The following is a 27,225-nucleotide window of genomic DNA, read 5'->3' as shown; positions in this document are numbered from 1 at the left end:
GGGTTTGTATCTCTGTGTGGCACACACACATATATGGGCACGCACGCACACACACAGTGATGGAAGGAGGTGATTGGGTAAATTATTAGATGGAGATCACTGTTTGAGTTCTCCTTGTGCCTGAGATCTATGTTGACTGACCTGCTGTCACAATGTATTCCTGCTAATTAACAGTGTTATTAAACAAAATGGCGGAGGTTGAGCTGAACTGTAAGACAATGATGTTGTCCCAATAACAGGGCCCGGGGTAAAAAAAAAAGAAGAGTTTTTGACTACATAGGGGATAGGGTGTGAACTGTTAGTTACAAAGGGAACTGCAACAGGCAGGAGGCTATAGTCCACAATCAGACTCCATCCATGCAACATAGCTAAATCCAGTCAGGTTTAAATCTAGGGGTAATAAGTACAGATCAACACAAGGACTGACAGAGGACTAAGCTTGGGCAGGAGTGAAAAGGAAAGAAAACATTTATTTCCCATAAATCATTTCACTTTTTCAGCTCAGGGTCTTTCAGATGTGGCTTTCCCTAGGCTATGTCCCAAATAGCACCCTATTGCACTACTTTTAGTGCACTACATAGGGAATAGGGGGCCATTTGAGACAGTCTTGTTCTTTGGTTAGTATACTCTCTGGCTCCAGGAGGCTTTTCCTTTCCAGCCATAAAATTAGGGAATGAGTTGGAGGAAGAGAGGAGAGAACGCAGGAGGAGAAAAGGAGTAGAGACAAGCAAGAAACATAGCTCTTTTGTGATGCATGGAGGATCTCTGTGATGCTCCCAACATAAATAGAAACTCAAACAACAAAACCAAAACAGAAGCACTGAAGAATATCTGCTCAACCTTATTACGCCTGTCATTGTTATGGGCTTGTGATCTTCTATGGATTCTGGAAAGAGGGGTGAGATGAAGCGAGGGAGGAGAGGCGAGGATCGTTTGAGGGAATAGAGGAAGAAGAGTGGGATAAGAGAAGGAGAGTGAGGAGAGCGGCACCAGGCCAAATGCAAATATTGTGAAAAAAAGGTGCCAAAACTCACTTCGCACCTCAAGCCTGCGTGTTGAATTAACACTTGTGGAAAGGGCCTAAGTAACGACAGATGGTTAAGAACATTATGGAGATAGCTGCGAAACTCTGTGTCCCAAATGGCACCCTATTCCCTTTATAGTATACTACTTTTAACCAGGGCCTGTTGGCCCATAGTGCATTATATAGCGAATAGGGTTCCATTTGCTTCCCCCTACATTTAGTCTATTAGTAGTGTATAGATGAGCTAGGCTAAATATTTAATGATATTTTAATTATACTTTGCATAAACTAATAATTAATCACAAACAGTGCTGGAGATTCTTTTTAAAGTGGTGGAATTCCCCTTTAAGAGAGTAGGCAAAATAGAGGAATCATGTCTATTTGATAAGAAACTTGAGGTAATGATAACGTGCGTAGCTGGCAGTTGCTTGGATTTGTTCCATTCTACTGTTCTGATGTATAATTTACTCTAATGCTGTTAACCGGAGACAGGCTCTTAACCGGAGACAGGCTCTTACCCTGAGCAGCTTGACATGATGTGAATGTGATGCCAGGACGGACTCCTGGCTGTGATACAGAGTCACTCACGCATAGGCGTAACACACAAACACATAAGAGACCTGCTTTAAGACAGACTGGATGTGCAACAATTCTACCCACACCTGGGACTACCTACAGTTCTTTTATGTGTGTCTCTGCACGGTATTATGGATTATGAATGGTACACAGAGAGAGAGGGAGGGAGGAGGGTTGCGAGAGAGGGATGAAGAGTGAGGAGGGAGAGAGCGAGAGAGAGAGAGAGGTGAAGAGGAAGAGAGAGAAACAGAGGAAGAGAAAGGAGAGAGAGGGAGAGTCAGAGCATCTTACAGTGAGTGGGGTGGTAGAGTGGGAGGAATCGCATGTCGCGTATCAAAGCCATCAGAGGGTAGACTGGGACGAGCTCAGAAGAGACTTTACAAACAGCCTGGAAGTTTGGAGCTGCAACAGTGTATCACAAAATGTGGCACGCTAGTACACACACAAATAAACACACAGTAGATCTGACATTGTTGTGTTCAGCACTGTGTGTGTTTGTGTTGGTGCGCGTGTGAAGAGACAGAAAACTGTGCCATCCTGCACGCAGGGAGGAGACGTCAGTTTCAAAGTGTGCTGCCTGTCAGACAGAGACCCTGTGAACTTTGTGTAATGTTGAAACAAACAAACGCCCTGCCCTTCCAATGAATACAACAGAACAGTGATGGATCAACAATGAGCAGAACAGAGACAGCTACAGTAACAGGTTGTGGTGTATACTATATTGTTCTTCTGTGATTGCACCAAACTTGATCAAATTGGCCCTCATTCCTCTTCCGTCACAATGTCAAAGACATGCACGCGCTCAGACACGATCATGAATACGACATGAAAGCTCAGATCTTGACATCCCCCCCACTCAAGAAATAAGAGCTTTAATATTATCATCTTCCATTTTACAAACTTCTACTGCATTGCAACATTTACCTGGTGCTAACTCTGCAAATACCACTGCTGGGTGACTTGAAAAGCCATAGTCAATCGATCAATAATATAATACTCTTAGCAAAAAAGTTCATCTTTAATTTGTAGAAACTCTGTAGAAACTATGAGAATAGAATGGTTCAGAATTTTTGCGAAACATCACAGCACAGTTGAAAAATATGGCAATTAGAAATCAAAACTGGATGGTTTCCAGAGATAGATGGGAGGGGTTGAAGGTCGCTGAATGGTGGGACTAAAAACAAAACAAAAAAAGATAACTAATGTAAAATATCCTGTGTCCGTAAAATGTATGTAGTATGTATAAGCTGGAAGTAGAAGCCCAAGTATTGTCGTCCATTAGTTTAGTCCAATTACGGGAGGGGTGGTAGGGTTTGGGGAAAATAAAGGAAAATGCATATATTATTCAAAATAATATATTTACAAAAAAATATATGGGGGATTGGAAATGATGCAGACGATTACATTGCTAGACGCGACAATACAGTATACATGCAATATTAAACCTGATCTACCCCCACCCCCCAAAAAGATGTTGGGCTGATAACGACAACAAGTCTACTTGATGACATTCTAATGCATTTAGTCTATTAGTAGTGTATAGACGAGCTAGGTTAAATATTTACTGATATTGTAATTATATTTTGCATAAACTAATAATTAATCACAAACAGTACTGGAGATTTTTTTTTTAAAGTGGTGGAATTCCCCTTTAAGAGAGTAGGCAAAATAGAGGAATCATGACTATTTGATAAGAAACTTGAGGTAATGATAACGTGCGCGGCTGGCAGTTGCTTGGATTTGTTCCATTCTACTGTTCTGATGTATAATTTACTCTAATGCTGTTAACCGGAGACAGGCTCTTAACCGGAGCAGCTTGACGTGATGTGAATGTGATGCCAAGACGTACTCCTGGCTGTGATACAGAGTCACTCACGCATAGGAGTAACACACAAACACCTGCTTTAAGACAGACTGGATGTGCAACAATTCTACCCACACCTGTATGCTTGCATGACCGACACTGAGCTACAGAGACCAACAGTCAATGCCACATTTCAGAGGTCCATTTTACATGAGACAATCATGATGTATGTAGTCTGGAATAATAACATTTAATACAGGACCTCAAACTACAAATTGTGGGTGTACTATTCAATCAGACTGCACTTTACGCAGTGACACCATTAGCTATGTCGGCAAGCAAAAAAGCCTGCAATTTACAGGAACCTGACTTGACTCATGCAACACCCTGAAATGACCCCTATGACTCAACAGCAACCAAGAGGAGAATCTCAACTGAATTTCCTTGATTCACTGAGAGTTCGTGCCAACCTTCTCAAAACCCATCCAACGTGATTTGAGAAGTTGAGGAAAGGAAATGCAATTGAGATTCTCCCGTACTATCTATCTGTGTTTAAGCAACATCCTCCCCACTGTAGAGGTGACAAGAACATACCTTATAAGCAGTCTTTCAGCGCACTCTGTTGGAGAAACTGTTCAACAACATACCCTTGCAACAAAATACTTAAGCTACATACTAAATACAAAATCAATTGATACATAAACATACACCTCTGTTTTTTATCTGAGAGAACATACCAGACTTACCAGTGTTCTGTGTCATTGAGGGTTTAGGCATTATATGGAAACTGAAAGCCAAGGGATTAGAGAGACAATGTGTATGTCCCAAATGGTACCATATTCCCAAAATAGTGCACTACTTTTGACCATAGCCCATAGGGTTCTGTTCAAAAGCTGTGCATTATGAAGGGAATAGGTTGCCATTTGTGACATATCCATTTAGATCATTTCAGGTGATAAAGATGTAAAACAACATCCTTAGATTTAATTTCAATTTTTATTTCTCTAATATCCTTTATATCACAAAGAGAGTCTTTACAACACAGACTAATATTGTTCTGTATATAAACTGTACATAAAAGCAAGGCACTTTACAATGTTGAATTTATAAGATTCTGTAAATTCATACCTGTAAAATACAACAATTCTCTTCAATCTGAGCACCTGAATGATGCAGGACAGCCTAGCAATGACAACAGACACTTCAGAATGTAGTAGATACACGATTTGTTCAATAAAATGGCGACATGTACAGTCTTTTGGGAAAGGAGCATTATTGTCCAACCTCTTATCAACATATGACAACCTCAACATGAATAACAATATAATGTATTTCATTTCTTATCTCACAGACAATACTCAAAAGGCTTTTTATTCCTAATATGGAGTAAATATAAATGATTTATTGTAATGCACAAATAACAGCTTGCAGAGAGTCTGTTTGGGGTGTGTCAAACAGAGTGGTTCTCCTGCTCCCAGACAAACTGACAGACTGCTGTATGGGCGATACTGTAAAAGCATGGTCACACCCACACACATACACACACACAAACAGACATAAGAGCACGCAAGCACACACAAACAAACAGACGAGCACGCACACACACCGTGTGGATTTAAAAAGCCGGGTGCCGACACATTACATAAACATCCACTCACACACCTCTGAACTACCTACATTTAGAATTACAAAACAAAACTGGTAACACAAATAAAATAAAGAAAAGAAGAAACTATACACGAGGCTGGCACAACAACTACTCTGTTGATCCTCACTCCTTCCACCACTGCATCTCTCCTCCTCTTCCCTCCCTCCAACCAGGGTAGGGTTCTCAGAAGTGTGTGTTCCCAAGCCCTCTCCAGTCCGGAGATGAAGGGGTAAAATGTTAAATTAAAGAGTTCCCTCAGTGGCGGGTTCCTGTTACATCTGAACAACGATGCACTGACCGTCGCTTGCTGATGATGTCATCCGGTGGTCAAGCCTTCTGTCCAGCGTACTAAAACAATCCTTTGGCTTTCTTCACGTTCACCTGCTTCCAACCTGGCAACACCTCATACTCATCCCTCGACATCTCCAGAGCTTTCTACAGGGGGGCCAAACACACATTGTTACCACACAATAAACACAAAATCTGTCAACCGCTATATCAACTCTTGTGAAATTACTTTAACGCATGAGCTGCAAAAATCAATATCCACAAGTAAATTCAAGGTCACAACATGGTCAGTGGTCCAGTTCATCACTCTAGGAGCATCTAGTACAGAACATCCACACAGCTATTACTTAGTGAGTAGAAACAGACCAAACCATGCAAGAGAGGTTCAGAGTGAGAGTGTGTTGATCCAGACACAGAGTGAGGGGGAGGTGAGACAGAAAACAACACACACAGGATTATGGGTGATGTAGTTAATCAGTCAAAGTGAGGATGCTGTGTACATATCTGGGGCCACCTGGCTCTCAATTTAAAGAACTCACCTTCCCATAAGCCCCTACACCCTGGCAGAGTTAAACACATGATGAGTCAGAGAGAGAAAATGAGGACAGAAGGGGATGAAGGGATGGAGATCATTATTTACAGAAAAACCGAGACAAAAAGTTCAAGGAGACTGAAGGACACTTCAGTGTGATTACTGTATGGATTTTAGAAAGAAGGACTGTTTTAGACTCGTTTGCCTTGACTACCAGTGTACAATGTTCCAGTATGATCCCTGGTCACACACACTGGAGAGAGTCTCATTATTGTAGGCAAACATAGCTCAACCACAGACCGAATAGACATACCTGTAATAATATGGTTTGAGCCAAGGCAAACCTAGACAAAAAAGTCATAATTCACCAGGGAGCTGATGGTACCGTAGGTGTGGGCGTGGCCTCACCTCAAAGTCATCATTGTCTAGGTAGATCTCCAGGCGTAGGGGGTCGACTCCCTCGGGTAGGGGCCGTGCCAGCAGGTCTGCCAGGGGGTAGGTGGTCTTACACAGCCGTTCTAACACATCCTCTACCAGAATTATCTGGTTACAAACCTCTGCCTCCTGGGACACACAAGGATATAAATACGACGTCATGGTCAGTACACACACTTTCAAAATCAATCGCATCCCTATCCTCAGTACCCTGAGGGTTGCCAATTCGAAACCTCGGGCTGGCCAGGAGGAAATCAGTCTGGAATAGGTCGGCAACAGGAGGAGTTGGTTACAATATAGATCTAATGGATATTTTGGTGGATGATAGGGATGTGTTTGGTGTAATGGGTATGGGATGGGAAACAGGTGATGGATAGGTGACCCACCCTCTCAGTGATCTCAGCTATGTCCTCTCTGTGTTCCCAGCAGGGAAACATGTTGGTAAAGGTCAAAGGTTCAAGTCCCGCATGGATCAGATACGCCTTGGGCGGCTTCTTCTCATTCTTCTCTGTGGGGGGGAAGCAAAATGTTTTATGTTTAGTATAAATCAAACAGTTCCACATTGCCTCTCTCTTTTGATGATATACCTAGAACAAGGTATATCATCCTTGGCATGGTGTATGGCCAGTACTGACTGGTATGCCACTGATGAGGAGGAGAACGTTCATGCGAAGGTGGTGACGTTCAACTCCTGCATTCAAACTGCACTTGTATGTATGCATGCCAATCATAAATAAGAAAAACAACAACACTGGAGAAGCTCTGAATGACTGAACAAATAAAGGGTGCCATCAGGAAATTACAGAAAACGTTCAACAGATGGGGAAAACCATGAAATGGAGAAAATACAGAACCACAGTGCAAATGCTTATCAAGGAAACAAATGAAAACTACTACAAAACTGAAATCCAGGACCTAAAGAAGAAAAACCCCAAGGAATGGTGGGACTTCATTAACAAAGGACTGGGACCAAAGAAAACATCAGGAGAGAGCATATAGGTCGAGGGAGTTGAAGACGACGTGGCTGATGTTTTAAATGGCTTCTTTGCTGAGGCATGGACAAGAACCACACCTCTCGCCACCGTCCCCCTGCCCATGCCTACCAGGCAGGTTGAGCTGTGCAGCAATGGCCAGATAAAGCAAGCTCTGATCAGACTCAGCCCAAGGAATGCATGTGGGCCTGATGCCATTCCAGCCTGGCTACTAAAAGAGCATGCCCCTGTCATCCCACACATTGTTAACACCTCCTACTCATGCCAACAGTCCTCTCTGAGTCCACAAACCAGTATGCCTACCTCCCAAAGTCAAGCATTACTATTGCCCTTGTGAAAGCCAAACACTCCTGGCTGACATCTTCAGACTCCAGAAAACCAAACATTGGTGAGGGTGTTACTTTTTGTCCAAAGCCTTTGATAGAGTAGATTACGCAAAGCTCCTGACATTGAACTGTCCAGGTTACTAGTCTGGCTCCACAGCTACACCACCGGAAGAAGGCAGAGGGTGATGGCGAATGGCACATTCAGCCCTTGATCAGAGGTGGCCTCTGGTGCGCCACAAGGGGGCATGGTCTCACCATATCGGTTTCTCCTTCACATGTCCACCCCGAAAAGCTGTCTTCAGTGACACTCTGGACACTGGGTATGCAGACAATGTAGGGCTGTCCCGAGCCATACCACTAAACAGCATCCAGGAGGACACATCCATGGGCTTGGGGGCAAACCAGCTGGAAGTGTGGGACACATCCAACAACATGCTCTTGAATGGGGACAAAGTCTGGAAATCCGGATATGATTTTTAAGAGACCCTCCACAACCTTCACCACTCGTCCTAGGGGGACAGGAAGTACCAGTGGTAACAACGTCCAAGTATCTTGGTTTTCATCTAGACTCTAACCTCAGTGGTGAGACACATGTGGAGTAGTCAGTGAGGAAGGCCTCAAAACGCATGCACTTTTTGAATGTTCTTGCCAGAAATGGCCTACCCACTGAATATCTGGTCACATAATACACAACACTGGTCAGGCCTTGTCTGGAATACGGTGGAGTGTTAGTTGGACGCAACAAAAAGCAGCAGGCCCAACTTGACAGGGTGCAGAGGAGGGCCCTGTGGATCATCTCCAGAGGTGGAGCAGTCTAACCACAGCTCCCGTCACTGCAGAGCAGGCTGCAGTGCACCTGGTGAAGGAAATGTACACTCTTGAACACCCTCTGCATGACCTGCTCCCTCCAAAAAGAGGCAACTACACCACCAGGCTGCTGAAAACAACCACAAACTGTCCTGTATAAGTGCACTTACGAACCGCCTGAAAAACGACGCTCTAACCACTGTTGTCAGACTGTACAACAACTCTAGCTCATAAATGTTTTCCCTAAAATTCGATTTTTAACTATCACATTTCAACATTTGTTTCCACCATGAAAACATTTCCTGTAATGTTTTAAGTGTCTAGTATTCTATTTATGCCGTGAAATATGTATTTGAAGTGATTGCTTAGCAATTTTTGTATTATGTAAATTCTGCATTTCTTCAGTTTTATCTGTGAGCAAGATTCAATAAACTCAAACTCAACTAAGTCAATAGTAACACTTTAAATCTTATAAGGGTTTATTTTGTTTGGTTTTGTTTCTCTTTTTTGATATTTTCAGTGATATTGTTAACAAACACGCCCCCATAAAGAAAATGAGAATTAAAGAACAGGTTCAGCCCCTGGTTTGACTGTGATCTTGCACAGTTAGTCCACCTCAAGAATTGCATTTGGCGAAAGGCTCGGGACACGCATACTCAGGCTGACTGGCTCTCATTCAGGCAAATGAGAAATAAGTTCACTCAGGCTATCCGGAAGGCCAAAGTTAGTTACTTTAAAGGGGACGGCAGGGGGACGGTGGCCAAAGTTAGTTACTTTAAGGAGCAGATCTCTCTGTGAGTCTAACCACAAGTAGTTATAGAAAATGGTTAATAAAGGAGAATAAAGGTCCTAAATGATGTCACCATTGTTGTGCTGCTATTTTTATTTTCTTGGCCAAAGCTTTTGATTCGGTAGACTATTCCATTCTTGTGGGCTGGCTAAGGGGTATTGGTGTCTCTGAGGAGTCTTTGGCCTGGTTTGCTAACTACCTCTCTCAAAGAGTGCAGTGTATAAAGTCAGAACATCTGCTGTCTTAGCCACTGCCTGTCACCAAGGGAGTACCCCAAGGCTCGATCTCAGGTCCCACGCTCTTCTCCATTTACATCAACAACATAGCTCAGGCAGTAGGAAGCTCTCTCATCCATTTATATGCAGATGAGAGAGTCATACTCAGCTGGCCCCTCCCCGGATTTTGTGTTAATCGCTCTACAACAAAGCTTTCTTAGTGCCCAACAAGCTTTCTCTACCCTTAACCTTGTTCTGAACACCTCCAAAACAAAGGTCATGTGGTTCGGTAAGAAGAATGCCCCTCTCCCCACAGGTGTGATTACTACCTCTGAGGGTTTAGAGCTTGAGGTACAAGTAGTACAAGTAGTATGGCTAGATGGTACACTGTCCTTCTCCCTGCACATATCAAAGCTGCAGGCTAAAGTTACATCTAGACTTGGTTTCCTCTATCATAATCGCTCCTCTTTCACCCCAGCTGACAAACTAACCCTGATTCAGATGACCATCCTACCCATGCTAGATTATGGAGATATAATTTATAGGTTGGCAGGTAAGGGTGCTCTAGAGCGGCTAGATGTGCTTTACCATTCGGCCATCAGATTTGCCACCAATGCTCCTTATAGGACACATCACTGAACTCTATAGTCCTCTGTAAACTGGTCATCTCTGTATACCTGTCGCAAGACCCACTGGTTGATGCTTATTTATAAAACCCACTCCCCCTATCTGTGATATCTACTACAGCCCTCATCCTCCACATAAAACACCTGTTCTGCCAGTCACATTGTATTAAAGGTCCCCAAAGCAGACACATCCCTGGGTCACTCGTCTTTTCAGTTCGCTGCAGCTAGCGACTGGAACGAGCTGCAACATAACACTCAAATTGGACAGTTTTATCTCTTCATTCAAAGACTCAGACATGGACACTTACTGACAGTTGTTGCTGCTTTGCATGATGTATTGTTGTCTCTACCTTTTTGTGCTGTTGTCTGTGCCCAATAATGTTTGTACCATGTTTTGTGCTGCTACCATGTTGTGTTGCTGCCGTGTTGTTGTCATGTTGTGTTGCTGTCATGCTGTGTTATGTGTTGTTGCCTTGCTATGTTGTTGTCTTAGGTCTCTCTTTATGTAGTGTTGTCTCTTGTTGTGATGTGTGTTTTGTCCTACATTTAGAATTATTTGTAATTTTTTGTAAATAAGAATTTGTTCTTAATTAACTGACTTGCCTAGTTAAATAAAGGTTAAATATAAAAATAAAATAGTGTTCAAGTACCTGTGCAGTACTGCAGCACCGTCTCCATGGCACACTTCCTGTCTGCGTCCCAGCGGATACGGGCAGAGCCGGGGCTCTCGCTGTCCTGGGGCCACCAGCCTTGCCACAGGTAGACCTCGTGGTAGTTGTCGACCAGGAAGAGGGCTACAGGAAGATGAACAAGAAGTGATGTCATGATAGACATACACAATGAGAGGTCAAATCTATGTGACATGTTGTAGTGTAGTCTTTAGCCATGTTGTGAGATTTGTTAGAGTATGTGTATTAGGGTTGGGCAGTATCCCGATTTTCATACCGTGTCTGTACCACACTGGGGTATACGGTATTACTGAATGTGCACACAAGGGGTGCCATTTCAAACATTTAATAATAATAAATGGATTAAAAAAATTGGCCGGTTGGACTGCCAAATTCTCTAAAACGACATTGGAGGCTGTTTGGTGTAGAAAAAAGTACATTCAATTCTCTGGCAACAGCTCTGGTGGACATTCCTGCAGTCAGCATGCCAATTGCACCCTCCCTCAAAACATCTGTGGTATTGTGTTGTGTGACAAAACTGCACATATTAAAGTTGGTTTTTATTGTCCCCAGCACAAGTTGCATCTGTGTAATGATCATGCTGTTTAATCAGTTTCTTGATATGTCACATGCCAGGTGGATGGATTATCTTGGCAAAGGAAAAATGCTAACTAAGAGGAATATTAACACGTGTGCACACAATTTTTGCATAATAAGCGTTTTGTGCGAATGAAACAATACTAGTATTTTTTTATTTCAGCTCATGAAACCAACACTTTACATGTTGCGTTTATATTTATGTTCAGTGTAGGTTGTCTTCTTTTGCTGCAAATCAACCTGCAATAGCCACGGTAGCTAGTGTATCTCTACGGAGTTAAATTATTGGGGTCATCGCTATAGGACTAGCTTTTTGTTAAGATTAGGTCCATGAAATATACTGTCATCTCTAGAACTAGATATATCTCTGAAATATACTCAATAATATCCATTAACTGCAGTTTTACAGAAAAGCACACAGCAATTGCAAATCATACATGTATACGTACATACATCCATACATACAGTTGAAGTTGGAAGTTTACATACACCATGCTTCAATATATCCACATCATTTTCCTACCACATGATGCCATCTTTTTTTGTGAAGAGCACCAGTCCTTCCTGCAGCAAAGCACCCCCACAACATGATGCTGCCACCCCGTGTTTCACGGTTGAGATGGGGTTCTTCGGCTTGCAAGCCTCCCCCTTTTTCCTCCAAACATAATGATGGTCATTATTGCAAAACAGTTCTATTTCTGTTTCAAAACAAGAAGCAATAAAACTGGCCATCTTGAGACTAGTTGAGTATCTGGAGCATCAGCATTTGTGGGTTCGATTACAGGCTCAAAATGGCCAGAAACAAAGGACTTTCTTCTGAAACTCGTCAGTATATTCTAATTCTGAGAAATGAAGGCGAGAAATTGCCAAGAAACTGAAGATCTCGTACAACGCTGTGTACTACTCCCTTCACAGAACAGTGCAAAACTGGCTCTAAGCAGAATAGAAAGAGTGGGAGGCCCCGGTGCACAACTGAGCAAGAGGACAAGTAAATTAGTACAAGTACAAGAGGACAAGTACATCCCGGAGACTGCCTCGCCTGGTTCACCAACTACTTTTCTGATAGAGTTCAGTGTGTCAAATCGGAGGGCCTGTTGTCCGGACCTTTGGAAGTCTCTATGGGGGTGCCACAGAGTTAAATTCTCGGGCCGACTCTCTTCTCTGTATACATCAATGATGTCGCTCTTGCTGCTGGTGATTCTCTGATCCACCTCTACGCAGACGACACTATTCTGTATACTTCTGGCTCTTCTTTGGACACTGACAAATACCTAGGTGTCTGGCTAGACTGTAAACTCTCCTTCCAGACTCACATTAAACATCTCCAATCCAAAATTAAATCTAGAATCGGCTTCCTATTTCGCAACAAAGCACCCTTAACTGATGCTGCTAAACATACCCTCGTAAAACTGACATCCTACCAATCCTCGACTTCGGCGATGTCATCTACAAAATAGCCTCCAACACTCTACTCAACAAATTGGATGCAGTCTATCACAGTGCCATCCATTTACTCACCAAAGCCCCATATACTACCCACCACTGTGACCTGTACGCTCTCGTTGGCTGGCCCAGGCTTCATACTCATCGCCAAACCCACTGGCTCCAGGTCATCTTCAAGACTTTGCTCGGTAAAGCCCCGCCTTATCTCAGCTCACTGGTCACCATAGCAGCACCCACCCGTAGCACATGCTCCAGCAGGTATATCTCACTGGTCACCCCCAAAGCCAATTCCTCTTTTGGCCGCCTTTCCTTCCAGTTCTCTGCTGCCAATGACTGGAACGAACTGCAAGTCACTGAAGCTGGAGACTCATATCTCCCTCACTAGCTTTAAGCACCAGCAGTCAGAGCAGCTCACAGATCACTGCACCTGTACATAGCCCATCTGTAAATGGCCCATCCAACTACCTCATCCCAATACTGTATTTATTTATTTATCTTGCTCCTTTGCACCTCAGTATCTATACTTGCACATTCATCTTCTGCACACCCTACCATTCCAGTGTTTAATTGTTATATTGTAATTACTTCGCCACCATGGCCTATTTATTGCCTTACCTCCCTTATCTTACCTCATTTGCACACACTGTATATAGACTTCTTCTACCGTATTATTGACTGTATGTTTGTTTATTCCATGTGTAACTCTGTGTTGTTGTATGTGTCGAACTGCTATGCTTTATCTTGGCCAGGTCGCAGTTGTAAATGAGATCTTGTTCTCAACCAGCCTACCTGGTTAAATAAAATAAAAATTAGAGTGTCTAGTTTGAGAAACAGACGCCTCACAAGTCCTCAACCGGCAGCTTCATTAAATAGTACCCACAAAACACCAGTCTCAACGTCAACAGTGAAGAGGCGACTCAAGGATGCTGGCCTTCTAGGCAGAGTTCCTCTGTCCAGTGTCTGTGTTCTTTTGCCCATCTTAATCTTTTCTTTTTATTGGCCAGTCTGTGATACGGCTTTTTCTTTACAACTCCACCCAGAAGGCCAGCATCCCGGAGTTGCCTTTTCACTGTTGACGTTGAGACTAGTGTTTTGCGGGTACTATTTAATATATTTTACATTAATCAAAGTAGCCACCCTTTGCCTTGATGACAGCTTTGCATATATAGATTATTATTTTATTTTTTTTGGGGGGGGGGGGTTTGAGTATAAGCAACTGCTTAAAATGTAATTAAGTAAGTATATGACTATAAGAAATCTAAGATGTGCCAATAAATTATATCCAGCTCAGGGCTCAAGCAATGCTAACTTGATCAAGCTTCTTGGTAACAGAAGAGATAATAATCCCGTTTTTTTTTTTTTTTGCACAAAACAATTTAGGCAACAGGGATCTTGATCCAGGAAGGGATTGAATGTCTCTGCTGTAAACAAGAAGCTTGGTTGCTAGCAAGTTAACAAACCAAATGCATAGCTGGGGCACTGAGCTGGATATAATTACATTTGACATCTTAGATCTAAAAAACATTTATGGTACTGAAAATCATACCGTCGGTATTTCGAAATATACCGTTATACCATACACCAGGGTATCGCCCAAGCCTAGGTTGTGTATGTGTGTGTGTGTGTGTATCCTGTACAGTACCTGGTTGAGAGGCAGTGTAGAGGTCCTCCTGTAGGAAGGGCAGTGAGTTAACCTCCTCCGTTATTCTGGCTGGGTAGAAGAACTCCATGGCAACAAACTCTCCAGACGTACTGCTCAGCTGGTAGAGACGAGGGGTGAAGTTGAACTTCCCTGGATCTGAGGATCAAAGGTTGAAGGTCATCACATCAACCAACCGGGAGGATCATGGACTACCAGAAATAGACCCTTAATTAAACAAAAGGACTCTAACCTTGGAGCATGCAGTCGTAGGCCTTCCTATCTCTCTTTCCCAGAGCTTCCCAGAATCCCGTAGGCTCCGCCCCCTCGTCACACTCATGGATGGTCACCTTACTGCTGCTGTGGAGCCCCGCCTCCAACGGACACCTGCATAAAAACAACTGGCTAAACACCTGTGGAACGGAACCTTCGACTACACCAACTGTGACATCAATCCCGTTGACCTTGGAGCGTTCAACTAACTCATACCCAGGTACTGTATGGCTCACACACTCATGGCATGCATGCGCGCACACTGTTAAAAGACTAATGCCCGACCCAGGCTTATTGAACACAGTTATACTAATGAGATAAATGTATTCAATTGGATTGGAGACAAACATTATTTAGACGTCAAACAAATCATATCAGAGAGTGCTCAACATCAGTCTTCATGATGAGCCCTTTGACCTCTCACAGTGGCACAGTAGGCCATTACCCTAACCCCAACTGGACAATAACATGTCAGGGAGAATGAATGTGCCGTCTTCTGCCTACCATGTCAGAATACTAGGGAAGAAATCTTTGTAAAGTGTTGTGAATGTTGGGACTCACTGTTCTTTGATCTTGTCGGCGGCAGTGCGCCCCACGTCGCGGGTGTGGAGCTGGGCCTTGCAGCCGTGCCACACGTACATGGTTGCTTTAGAGACGCTGAGAAGCACCATAGAGGTCCGGGAGCGCAGACTGCTGCAGTGGCATACTACCTCCAGCAGGTGGCCCTCCACCGGGACCTCCCCCTGCACACAGTACAACCGCCAGTCATCTGATGGGGGAGATGAGTTAGAGGTCAGAAAGATGATGCCCTGGGATTGTAATAACCTATACCGCTCTATAACAATGTAATTACATAGCAGTTTCTATGTAACGAAACATTGTTACTACAGTATGTATAGAGGCAACTTAAGGTAAAGTGTTGCCAAATATAACAAACACGAACATACACACACCCCCACCGATGACAGGCGAAAGACCACACATAAATCACGCCTGTGGAGAAAAATATATTTTTCATGGGTTTCCATTGGAGTTCTACACCCCTATCCAGTTTCAAACATGTCATATCTAATAGACAAGAGCGGAAGGATAAGGCAAGCGTATAATCTCTCTCTCTCTGACACACACTCACAGAAAGAAAAAGAAAAACAGTGGGCTGATCGCAGGAGAAAAGAGGATAGTAATAATGAGAGGGAAAGGTGTGGATGGTAACTTACTCTGTGAGTTCTCCTCCTCCTCTTCTCTCTTCCCTGCATGGACCACCATCCCTCCATTAAAACACTGAAGGAAACATGGAGGCTCCTTCCCCTGCTGCACCTGGACCTGTAAGAGCAGAGGAGAGAGTGGTTACATACACACACGGACAAGGAGGCACGCACACACACCGATGACTGTATATATGAATGGACAAAGCCATCGATGACATGACACCATTCATTCATATGTGAAGACTCAACAGCGCATTGAAGCCAAATGGCTGTTAAGATGGCGTGCGTCTCATGGAGACATAACATGAAAAGTTTGAGCTACTCCAGGAAGTGACATTGTAGGCTAGATCAGTGCTGCCCCTTCTTATTGAGTAATTCAAGTTGAAGGCCGACCGGGGTACTGCAGGCTGCCATTAGTAACTCAATTATCCTTATAACTTCTGAATGCATTTTTTTATTATTCTTTTATAACCGGTTCAATGACATACATCTGGGGTAATTGAAGCAATTATTGGTACCATGATTGTCTTTAAAAAAATAACGCCATTTTTACATTAACTATAATGGGGATCCTGTTTTCTGCTAACAATGCCTGCAGTACAGCCTTTAACTTCAATGAGAGGGGGCAGTCATTTTCCCGACTCGCCCGCCCGCCCGCAAACACGCACGCACAGACACTACCTGTGCTCCTCTCTCCTCGTCCAGTTCAACAGTCATTAGCGCTGACGTTCCCTTCTCACTGACGGTAGAATTCCGGCCCTGCCAGAAGAAATAGGAACACTTCTCCTTCCCAGCTCCTGCGCTCCTCACCGCGTCCGGATTCTGCCTCTTCCCAACTAGGATCAACAGACAGAGACATGGATTCACAAACAACTCGAATGAGCAACTATAAATAGTTGTGCTATACTGTTATGAGACTCGAAATTGAGCTCAGGTGCATCCTGTTTCCATTGAACATCCTTGAGATGTTTCTACAACTTGATTGTAGTCCACCTGTGGTAAATTCAATTGATTGGACATGATTTGGAAAGGCACACACCTGTCTATATTCCCACAGTTGAAAGTGCATGTCAGAGCAAAAAACCAAGCCATGAGGTCGAAGGAATTGTCCATAGAGCTCCAAGACAGGGTTGTGTCGAGGCACAGATATGGGGAAGGGTACCAAAAAATGTTTTGAAGCATTGAAGATTCCCATGGACACAGTGGCCTCCATCATTCTTAAATGGAAGAAGTTTGGAACCAACAAGACTCTTCCTAGAGCTGGCTAAACTGAGCAATCGGAGGGAGAAGGGCCTTGGTCAGGGAGGTGACCAAGAACCCGATGGTCACTCTGACTAAGCTCCAGAGTTACTCTGTGGAGATGGGAGCACCTTCCAGAAGGACAACCATCAGGCCTTTATGGTAGAGTGGCCAGACGGAAGCCACTCCTCAGTAAAAATGCACATAACAGCCCACTTGGAGTTTGCCAAAAGGCACTTAACCTGTTATGGCTAGGGGGCAGTATTTTCACGGCCGGATAAAAAAACGTACCCGATTTAATCTGATTATTACTCCTGCCCAGAAACTAGAATATGCATATAATTATAAGCTTTGGATAGAAAACACTCCAAAGTTTCTAAAACTGTTTGAATGGTGTCTGTGAGTATAACAGAACTCATTTGGCAGGCCAAAACCTGAGAAGATTCCATGCAGGAAGTGCCCTGTCTGACAATTTCTTGGCCTTCTTGATTATCTCTATCCATTACAGCGGATCTCTGCTGTTTACGTGACACTTCCTACGGCTCCCATGGGCTCTCAGAAGGCGGCAAAAAGCTGAATCGTGGCTTTGCAGGCTCTGGCTGAAAAAAAGTAGCGCGTTTGGATAGTGGCTGGTCACAGTACTGTGAGACTCAGGCTCGTGCACGAGGGGATCCCATGCTTTTATTTTCTCTCTCTTTGTACGTATACACGCTTTCCTGGTCGGAATATTATCGCTTTTTTTACGAGAAAAATGGCATAAAAATTGATTTTAAACAGCGGTTGACATGCTTCGAAGTACGGTAATGGAATATTTAGAAATCTTTTGTCACGAAATGCGTCGTGCTCGTGACCCTTATTTACACTTCGGATAGTGTCTTGAACGCACGAACAAAACGCCGCTATTTGGATATAACAATGGATTATTTTGAACCAAACCAACATTTGTTATTGAAGTAGCAGTCCTGGGAGTGCATTCTGACGAAGAACACCAAAGGTAATCAAACTTTTCTAATAGTAAATCGGAGTTTGGTCAGGGCTAAACTTGGTGGGTGTCTAAATAGCTAGCCGTGATGGCTGGGCTATCTACTCAGAATATTGCAAAATGTGCTTTCACCGAAAAGCTATTTTAAAATCGGACACCTCGATTGCACAAAGGAGTTCTGTATCTATAATTCTTAAAATAATTGTTATGTTTTTTGTGAACGTTTATCGTGAGTAATTTAGTAAATTCACCGGAGGTTTGCGGGGGGTATGCTAGTTCTGAACGTCACATGCTGCTAATGTAAAAAGCTGGTTTTTGATATAAATATGAACTTGATTGAACAAAACATGCATGTATTGTATAACATAATGTCCTAGGTGTGTCATCTGATGAAGATCAAAGGTTAGTGCTGCATTTAGCTGTGGTTTTGTTTTTTGTGACATTATATGCTAGCTTGAAAAATGGGTGTCTGATTATTTCTGGCTGGGTACTCTGCTGACATAATCTAATGTTTTGCTTTCGCTGTAAAGCCTTTTTGAAATCGGACAGTGTGGTTAGATAAAGGAGAGTCTTGTCTTTAAAATGCTGTAAAATAGTCATATGTTTGAAAAATTGACGTTTTTGTATTTTTGAGGAATTTGTCATTCGCGCCACGCCTATCATTGGATATTGGAGCAGGTGTTCCGCTAGCGGAACGTCTAGATGTAAGAGGATAAAGGACTCTCAGACCATGAGAGACAATATTCTCTGGTCAGATGAAAACAAGATTGAACACTTCGGCCTGAATGCCAAGCGTCACGTCTGCAGGAAACCTGGCACCATCCCTACGGTGAAACATACCCAAGAAAAATCTAGGCTGTAATCACTGCTTCAACAAAGTACTGAGTAAAGGGTCAGAAAACGTATGTAAAAGTCATATTTCCGTTTTTTACTTTTAATACATTTGCAAAAATGTCTCTAGGTGACTGTCACAGGAAAGGAAGACCCAGAGTTACCTCTGCTGCAGAGGATTAGTTCATTAGAGTTACCTGCCTCAGAAATTGCAGCCCAAATAAATGCTTCACAGAGTTCAAGTAACAGACATCAACATCAACTGTTCAGTGGAGACTGCGTGAATCAGGCCTTCATGGTCAAATTGCTGCAATAAAACCACTACTAAAGGACACCAATAAGAAGAAGAGATTTGCATGGGCCAAGAAACACAAGCAATGGACATTAGACTGTTGGAAATCTGTCCTTTGCTCTGATGAGTCCAAATGTGAGATTTTTGGTTCCAACCACTGTGTCTCTGTGAGATGCATAGTAGGTGAACAGATGATCTCCGCATGTGTGGTTCCCACCGTGAAGCATGGAAGAGGAGGTGTGATGGTGCTATGCTGGTGACACTGTCTGTGATTTATTTAGAATTCAAGGCACACTTAACCAGTAAGGCTACCACAGCATGCTGCAGTGATACGCCATCCCACTTGTTTTGCGCTTAGTGGACTATCATTTGTTTTTCAACAGGACAATGACCCAAAACACCTCCAGGCTGTGTAAGGGCTATTTGACCAAGAAGGAGAGTGATGGAGTTCTGCATCAGATGACCTGGCCTCCACAATCACCCGACCTCAACCCAATTGAGACAGTTTGGGATGAGTTGGAAAATCATTCCAAGTGAAGCTGGTTGAGAGAATGCCAAGAGTGTGCAAAGCTGTCATCAAGGAAAAGGGTGGCTACCTTGAAGAATCTAAAATATATTTTGATATGTTTAACACTTTTCTGGTTACTACATGATTCCATATGTGTTATTTCATAGTTTTGATGTCTTCACTATTATTTTACAATGTAGAAAATAGTAAAAATAAAGAAAACCCTGGAATGGTGTGTCCAAACTTTTGACTGGAACTATATATTTTTTTTTATTATTATTATTTTTCTTTTTTGAATAGCACCCCTTGTGTGCACATTCGGTGTATCTGTCAAATCATATGCACAACAATGGTACAGCAGTGTGCCTGTATCTGTGTACTATGTAAGATAGATGAAAGATGATACTCTACTACTGTAATCAGCTGGCATGTTTAGCAGCCAATACATTGACAGGTCGTATGGTCTCTCTCTCCCTCTCTCTGTGCAGAAGAGAACTAGCCGTACTACTCTGTTAACCACTAAAACTAAATCACAGCCACTTGGCAGCGCCCCTTTCGAACTCTCTTCCCACTAGTAGTGATATGAATTACTGTTTGGTTGCACTGGGCTGGCCCTGCCATGACAAATTCTAGAACATGGATTCCTACAGCGAGCTAGGCTTTTGAACAGCACGGTCGGTATCCATGAGTTTATGTGATGTTTATGTGATTATTAACCTAACATACCGATGGGGGGGGGGTGACAGGGGGCAAACTTTATATGGTCTTTACATGAAGAAAAGTGTATAAATCAAGGAGGATATGTTCAAGCTTACTCAAAGGTCAGTTGTGCTCAGTCTAATACAGGAACACAGGGTGTCTTTCCGTTAAATAACCAAGGTAAAATCCAGATTTCAAACACCTGCACTGGTTTAGGGTGTATCATCAGCGACAGTAGCAAAAGAGAGACAAAAAAAGAGAAAGAGAGAGCGAGAGAGAGAGAGAAAGAGAGAGAGAACTTTGTGTCGTGTGATGGTGTAGAGATGTGGGCAACGGTGGCTCGATACTAACCTGCTGTGCTCACCATGTACTTCCATTTCACCACATAGGTGTCTCCCTCATGGAACTGTCCGATGCTCTGCTTGGGCAGCCGGCTGTAGGATATGAGATATACTTTGTTAATTGTCCATTAACTCAACCGCACAGCGTCACACACATAGTACGCATCCCAAATGGCACCCTATTCCTTATACAGTGCCCTATGGGCCCTGCTCAGAACTTACATGTAGCGCATTATGTAGGGAATATGGTGCCATTTGCTACACAGCCATACACACCCACCTGTAGTCAAACTCTAGTATGTGCCAGATGTCCACGGCGGTGGTGCTGATCTCAAAGTGCCTGCAGTCATCCCCCGCCACCGGGCCATAGCCCCGGCCCAGGTCCACCCCATCCAACACCGTACGAACCGGGGTCTGGAGCAGCGGGAGCATCAGGGAGGCATCATAGGCCCGCATCATGTTCTGTTCCGGGCTCTGCTGCTCCTGGGGGGAGGGGAAAGCGATAAAAAGGGTTTAGGAAGAGATCAGGGTGAGTAGGGAGGTTAAGATGCGTGTGATGGTTGTTGTGAGGGAGGAGAGGTGGAAAAGGGCGATGGGTTGTTGGAACAGAATTAGGTTTTATTGTCTTGTCTAATTTTGTATGATTTGGCCAGTATTATGGCTTACTTTCTAATAAGGAATGCTTGAGAACCTACAGGACAAAGGGTTGTAAGGAGGTGAACAAAATAAAATATGTTAAAAACTATTTGGAGCTGTACCTTGTTGCTTTCGTTGAGGTGCTCATGGCCGTTCTTGATGGTACCTTTCTTCTTGGAGTCTGTCCAGTCCAGGAACTTCTCCTTGAACAGGGTGGTCTCGTTGTGTTGTGTCAACCTTCCAAACACAGCCCAGTCTGGACGGCCCTGGCCTTTCCTGCACCCGACAGAGGGAGATAGAGGACAGATGGAAAGGTACAAGTTGAAATGAGAGAGGAGAGGTAGAGAGGTAAAATAGTTGGAATGGGAGAGGTAGAGGTAGAGGTGGAGAGGACAGAGGCTATGTCTAGCTTTTAATTTGATATTTTATTTAAAGGCCCAAACAAGTTTTATATCAATATAATTTCTGTAAAAGATATCCATTTAAATGGCAAACTTTTTTTAAGCAAAAAACTATTTCTCAAGCTATAATTTTGCTAGGACTTTCAGAGTGGTCTGAGTGGGGAGGGGAAAACTAGCTGTTATTGGCAGAAAGGTTTGGAACTCTTTCTTTCTTATTAACCAATTTACCGCATGATGATGTCACTATGGAGAGCCAAAACACCCGCACTTTCAAACTGCTGATTAGAAGGTCCTGTGTGGATTGTATTTTCAACCAGCAACTATCAGGAAATAACACTGAAAATGTTTTCACACTTTTACAGTGTTAGTTTTCACAGCTGTTGTTACAATATGATATACAAATATTTGTACCTTTATTTTTCCAGGCATATATCGTAATTTCCGGACTATTAAGCGCACCTGAATATAAGCCGCACCCACTGAATTAAAAAAAAAATATTATTTTTGTAACAACGGTCGTCAGGAATGGACCAAGGCGCAGCGGGTTGAGTGCTCATAATTAACTTTTTAATGAAAACACTGATACAAACAAAACAAAACGATGGACGACGAATACAGACTTGAAGGCGAACAGCAGCAATTCAAGTGACAACCTCCCACAAATTACAAACACAAACACACCCTAATATATAGGACTCTCAATCAAAGGCAACACCTGCCTTCAATTGAGAGTCCACACCCCAATTAACTAAACATAGAAACAGACCAACTAGGAAGAACATAGACTAACAGCAGTGACCAAAAACCCCGGAATACATAAATCAACTACCCTCTACATAATACACACACCCCGAACCACATAAACCAAATACCCTCCGCCACGTCCTGACCAGCCTACACTAACAAAATAACCCTCATACTGGTCAGAACGTGACAATTTTGAACATAAATAAGCCGCACATGTCGATAAGCCGCAGGTGCCTACCGGTACATTGAAACAAATGAACTTTACACAGGCTTTAACGAAACGCGGCTTGTAACAAAAATAAATAGGCTTTAACGAAACACAGCTTGTAACAAAAAATTAGCAGTAAGCTTTAGTTGTCTTTTTGCACTGAGTCAATTCCTCACGCTGCTGTTTCCAACGTCTTATCATCGACTCATTAAGACCAAGCTCCCGTGCAGCAGCTCTATTTCCTTTTCCAACAGCCAGATCAATCGCCTTCAACTTGAAAGCTACATCATATGCATTTCTCCGTGTCTTTGCCATGATGAGGGTGACAAAATGACTACCGTAATCAGAAGGATGGGAAGTTTGAGAGCGCTCAATTTAATCTAAACAGTAAACAAAAAAGTTGTTTGACCTTAACCCGTTCGGCAATTTCATTGGTCTAATGAAAGCTTCATGCCACCAAAAAACTGAGCACGTCACAGAATGTGTTTTTTTTTTGAAAAAAAATGTGAAAGCGGGAAAATATTAGCCGCATCATTGTTTAAGCCGCGATGTTCAAAGCGTGGGAAAAAAGTTGCGGCTTATAGTCCGGAATTTACGGTAAGTTCAGAACTATTTCATATTTGCAATGACAGCCTGGCAAGTGTGATTAAAGAAGCCTACCAACTTGTCCATGTGCATAGAGGCAGAGAGATTGTTTCGTGCAGAGCAGAGTGATGACACTCCTGCCCATTTATAGGAGTCTCCCCTAGCCTCAGAGCTGTTTACACATAGTGGAATACTTGGCTAAGGTCCCTATTGGAGGGGGGCATGTTGTACAACCTGTACTGACCTGGGTGGTTTTAAGAAGGCAGCTCAAAGTTATTTGTAAACCCAAATTAACTGAAAGTGGTGGACTTTAAAGATAAATGTTTTCATGGTAATTATTATGCTTTGTGTGTTGCGTGTTTGTGTGGGAGACAGAATATGAGTGGATATATAGCTGGGTATGAGTGTCTGTGAGCCATACCTGGGTATGAGTGAGTTGCACTCTCCAGGGTCCAGGGGGTTAATGTCACAGTTTGTGTAGTCGAAGGTTCCGTTCCACAGGTGTTTAGCCAGCTGGAAGGCAACTTTTCTCTGGGCCAGAGTCACCTCCTTACCGTGCCACACATACACCTCACTGCCAAAGTCCAACACCAACACCTAGAGGAGAGCAGAGCAGAGAGGCAGCAATCAGTACCAGTACAATGCTATTATGCACTTCAGCTCAAAATGGTCCTTTGAAAGTGAGGAACTGTAGCAGGTCAGGTCAGAGTATTGTACCTGTCAGTGTCTAACAATCTCTATTAAGGAGTTACAGCAGTTTCTGATCAGCCAGGTTCATTTTTCTATCTCTGTCTTAACTTGATTGGGATCCAGTCAGAATGGAAATCCAAATCCAGACCTAACAATGTTAGTAGAAGTAATGTCTGACCTGTTTGGGGCTGAGCAGCGTGCATCGGGGAACCTTCCCCCAGAAGTCGTCATCGGGGACCAGTTTGTCGTCCACTAGGCGGTAGATGCAATTGGTTTCTACGATGGCGCTCTCATACAGCTCATCCTCGTCTGGTGTCCCAGCGGCTACAGGAAGGACACAGGAAGTTAGAAACTGTCATGAAATGTCATAAAACTATCATCAATGTTAGAAACTGACGATACCGGGAAAACAGGGAAGCCTTTCTGGGTAGCACTTCAGTTGGAAGGGCACCTACATAAGGACTTCATGACACATTCATAACCCCTACATATCACATTCATAAGAAGTTGCTACTAATTTGGGATTGCTACGTCATAGCAAGACAAGAGAAGGGGCGCCCCCCAAACTGATTAAAATATGAACAGACAGTTAGCCTTACACTGGTAGCTGGTCTGTCCACCCAGAATCTTCCAGAACTCCTTGGCAGCGTAGCTGTGTGTGTTGATACCCTCCTCGATCAGCTCTACATAGTTGGCACGGCAACCCAGATCTCTTTTGGTCTGGATGAACTGGGCCAGCTCAGCAGCCTGAGAAAGAAAGACACAGACAATAAGAAAACAGTTAATTCTATTACTAAAATAAGTAATTCACCACTGATGATTTGATGTGTCATTGTTCGACAATTAGATATTTAGCTATTGGTAAATAGATATGTTCTTAAAAAGCATATCCTGAGATGGGCCTCCTATGCAAGTGTTTTGAACAAACCCCCAATGGATTTTGCAGGTTGACAAAGTGCAGTCAACTTTGTTCTAAGGGCTGAAAGAATCTGTTTGGTTTAGGGCAGAACAAATCTGATTGGTTTCTAAAAGGTCAATGGGCGAAGTTTAGCAGATGCACAACTTTTAAAAACAAGCTAAAGGTTTGAACTGAGAATCTTGTGAATACCTTCTCCCCTTCCTCACCTCGCTCATCAACTCATCCTTGACCACTGGCTACGTCCCTTCCGTCTTCAAGAGAGCGAGAGTTGCACCCCTTCTGAAAAAACCTACACTCGATCCCTCCAATGTCAACAACTACAGACCAGTATCCCTTCTTTCTTTTCTCTCCAAAACTCTTGAATGTGCCGTCTTTGGCCAGCTCTCCTGCTATCTCTCTCAGAATGACCTTCTTGATCCTAATCAGTCAGGTTTCAAGACTGGGCATTCAACTGAGACTGCTCTTCTCTGTGTCACGGAAGCTCTCCGCACTGCTAAAGCTAACTCTCTCTCCTCTGCTCTCATACTTCTAGACCTATCTGCTGCCTTTGATACTGTGAACCATCAGATCCTCCTCTCCACCCTCTCCGAGTTGGGCATCTCCGGCGCGGCCCACGCTTGGATTGCGTCCTACCTGACAGGTCGCTCCTACCAGGTGGCGTGGCGAGAATCTGTCTCCGCACCATGCGCTCTCACCACTGGTGTCCCCCAGGGCTCTGTTCTAGGCCCTCTCCTATTCTCGCTATACACCAAGTCACTTGGCTCTGTCATATCCTCACATGGTCTCTCCTATCATTGCTATGCAGACGACACACAATTAATCTTCTCCTTTCCCCCTTCTGATAACCAGGCGGCGAATCGCATCTCTGCATGTCTGTCAGACATATCAGTGTGGATGACGGATCACCAGCTCAAGCTGAACCTCGGCAAGACGGAGCTGCTCTTCCTCCCGGGGAAGGACTGCCCGTTCCATGATCTCGCCATCACGGTTGACAACTCCCTTGTGTCCTCCTCCCAGAGTGCTAAGAACCTTGGCGTGATCCTGGACAACACCCTGTCGTTCTCCACTAACATCAAGGCGGTGACCCGATCCTGTAGGTTCATGCTCTACAACATTCGCAGAGTACGACCCTGCCTCACACAGGAAGCGGCGCAGGTCCTAATCCAGGCACTTGTCATCTCCGGTCTGGATTACTGCAACTCGCTGTTGGCTGGGCTCCCTGCCTGTGCCATTAAACCCCTACAACTCATCCAGAACGCCGCAGTCCGTCTGGTGTTCAACCTTCCCAAGTTCTCTCACGTCACCCCGCTCCTCCGCTCTCTCCACTGGCTTCCAGTTGAAGCTCGCATCCGCTACAAGACCATGGTGATTGCCTACGGAGCTGTGAAGGGAACGGCACCTCCATACCTTCAGGCTCTGATCAGGCCCTACACCCAAACAAGGGCACTGCGTTCATCCACCACTGGCCTGCTGGCCCCCCTACCTCTGAGGAAGCACAGTTCCCGCTCAGCCCAGTCAAAACTGTTCGCTGCTCTGGCACCCCAATGGTGGAACAAGCTCCCTCACGACGCCAGGACAGCGGAGTCAATCACCACCTTCTGGAGACACCTGAAACCCCACCTCTTTAAGGAATACCTAGGATAGGATAAAGTAATCCTTCTAACCCCCCCCCCCCCCCCCCCCTTAGAATATTTAGATGCACTATTGTAAAGTGGTTGTTCCACTGGATATCATAAGGTGAATGCACCATTTTGTAAGTCGCTCTGGATAAGAGCGTCTGCTAAATGACTTAAATGTAATGTAAATGTAATGAATAAAACTAGTTGTAACATCTTTTAATGTTACTAGCTCGTAACAATGCAGTAAAATAAAACATTTTAATAAAAAAATACAACAAATCAAGAAATCTCGGAATGCAATTAACAACCCAAATAGCACTAACAGTAATCTAAATGCAATCTATACATATATACACTGGATGAATCTACACAACATATACTAAGAATGATATGTACAGCAGTAGATATTAGAGTGGGCTATGTCAAGAATCCAGTATATAAATACATATACGGTGATTATAAACAGTAACTAAAATGCAATGTACAGTAGTAGAAATATTACAATGAGCCATGTCGAGAATACAGTACACAACCTCATGGCAAAATGGATAGAATTGCAGGAAATTAGCTTCCTAACCAGAGTCAGGAATATAAATACGCTACATGAGTCATGACCAAAAGTATGCGGACACCTGCT

The 27,225-nt window shown here is 43.6% G+C and overlaps 1 protein-coding gene across 6 annotated transcripts in view; it reads right to left on the bottom strand.

Moving 5' to 3' along the window:
• Positions 1-4,381: 4,381 nt before the first annotated feature.
• LOC106590044 (supervillin) overlaps positions 4,382-27,225 on the bottom strand; it is a 174,883-nt gene continuing 152,039 nt past the window's right edge. For 5 of the 6 annotated variants that reach the window (XM_045710634.2, XM_045710635.2, XM_082970650.1 and 2 more), the window contains 16 exons: positions 24,650-24,797; positions 24,229-24,374; positions 23,782-23,957; positions 21,542-21,695; positions 21,064-21,266; positions 20,794-20,876; positions 16,573-16,727; positions 15,901-16,006; positions 15,245-15,452; positions 14,664-14,797; positions 14,414-14,569; positions 10,714-10,857; positions 6,694-6,815; positions 6,281-6,436; positions 5,880-5,900; positions 4,382-5,487 (listed from right to left, as the gene is read on the bottom strand). In XM_045710634.2, the coding sequence (XP_045566590.2) occupies positions 5,401-5,487; positions 5,880-5,900; positions 6,281-6,436; positions 6,694-6,815; positions 10,714-10,857; positions 14,414-14,569; positions 14,664-14,797; positions 15,245-15,452; positions 15,901-16,006; positions 16,573-16,727; positions 20,794-20,876; positions 21,064-21,266; positions 21,542-21,695; positions 23,782-23,957; positions 24,229-24,374; positions 24,650-24,797 (2,199 nt within the window). In that variant the 3' untranslated portion in view covers positions 4,382-5,400. The remainder of the gene's footprint in view (positions 5,488-5,879; positions 5,901-6,280; positions 6,437-6,693; positions 6,816-10,713; positions 10,858-14,413; positions 14,570-14,663; positions 14,798-15,244; positions 15,453-15,900; positions 16,007-16,572; positions 16,728-20,793; positions 20,877-21,063; positions 21,267-21,541; positions 21,696-23,781; positions 23,958-24,228; positions 24,375-24,649; positions 24,798-27,225) is intronic. The other variant, XM_082970651.1, reaches the window with a different exon arrangement.

The sequence above is a fragment of the Salmo salar genome, chromosome 29 (assembly GCF_965601325.2).
Source record: "Salmo salar chromosome 29, fSalSal1, whole genome shotgun sequence".
Taxonomy (NCBI): Eukaryota; Metazoa; Chordata; class Actinopteri; order Salmoniformes; family Salmonidae; genus Salmo; species Salmo salar.
This window is presented reverse-complemented; position numbering and strand designations above follow the sequence as displayed.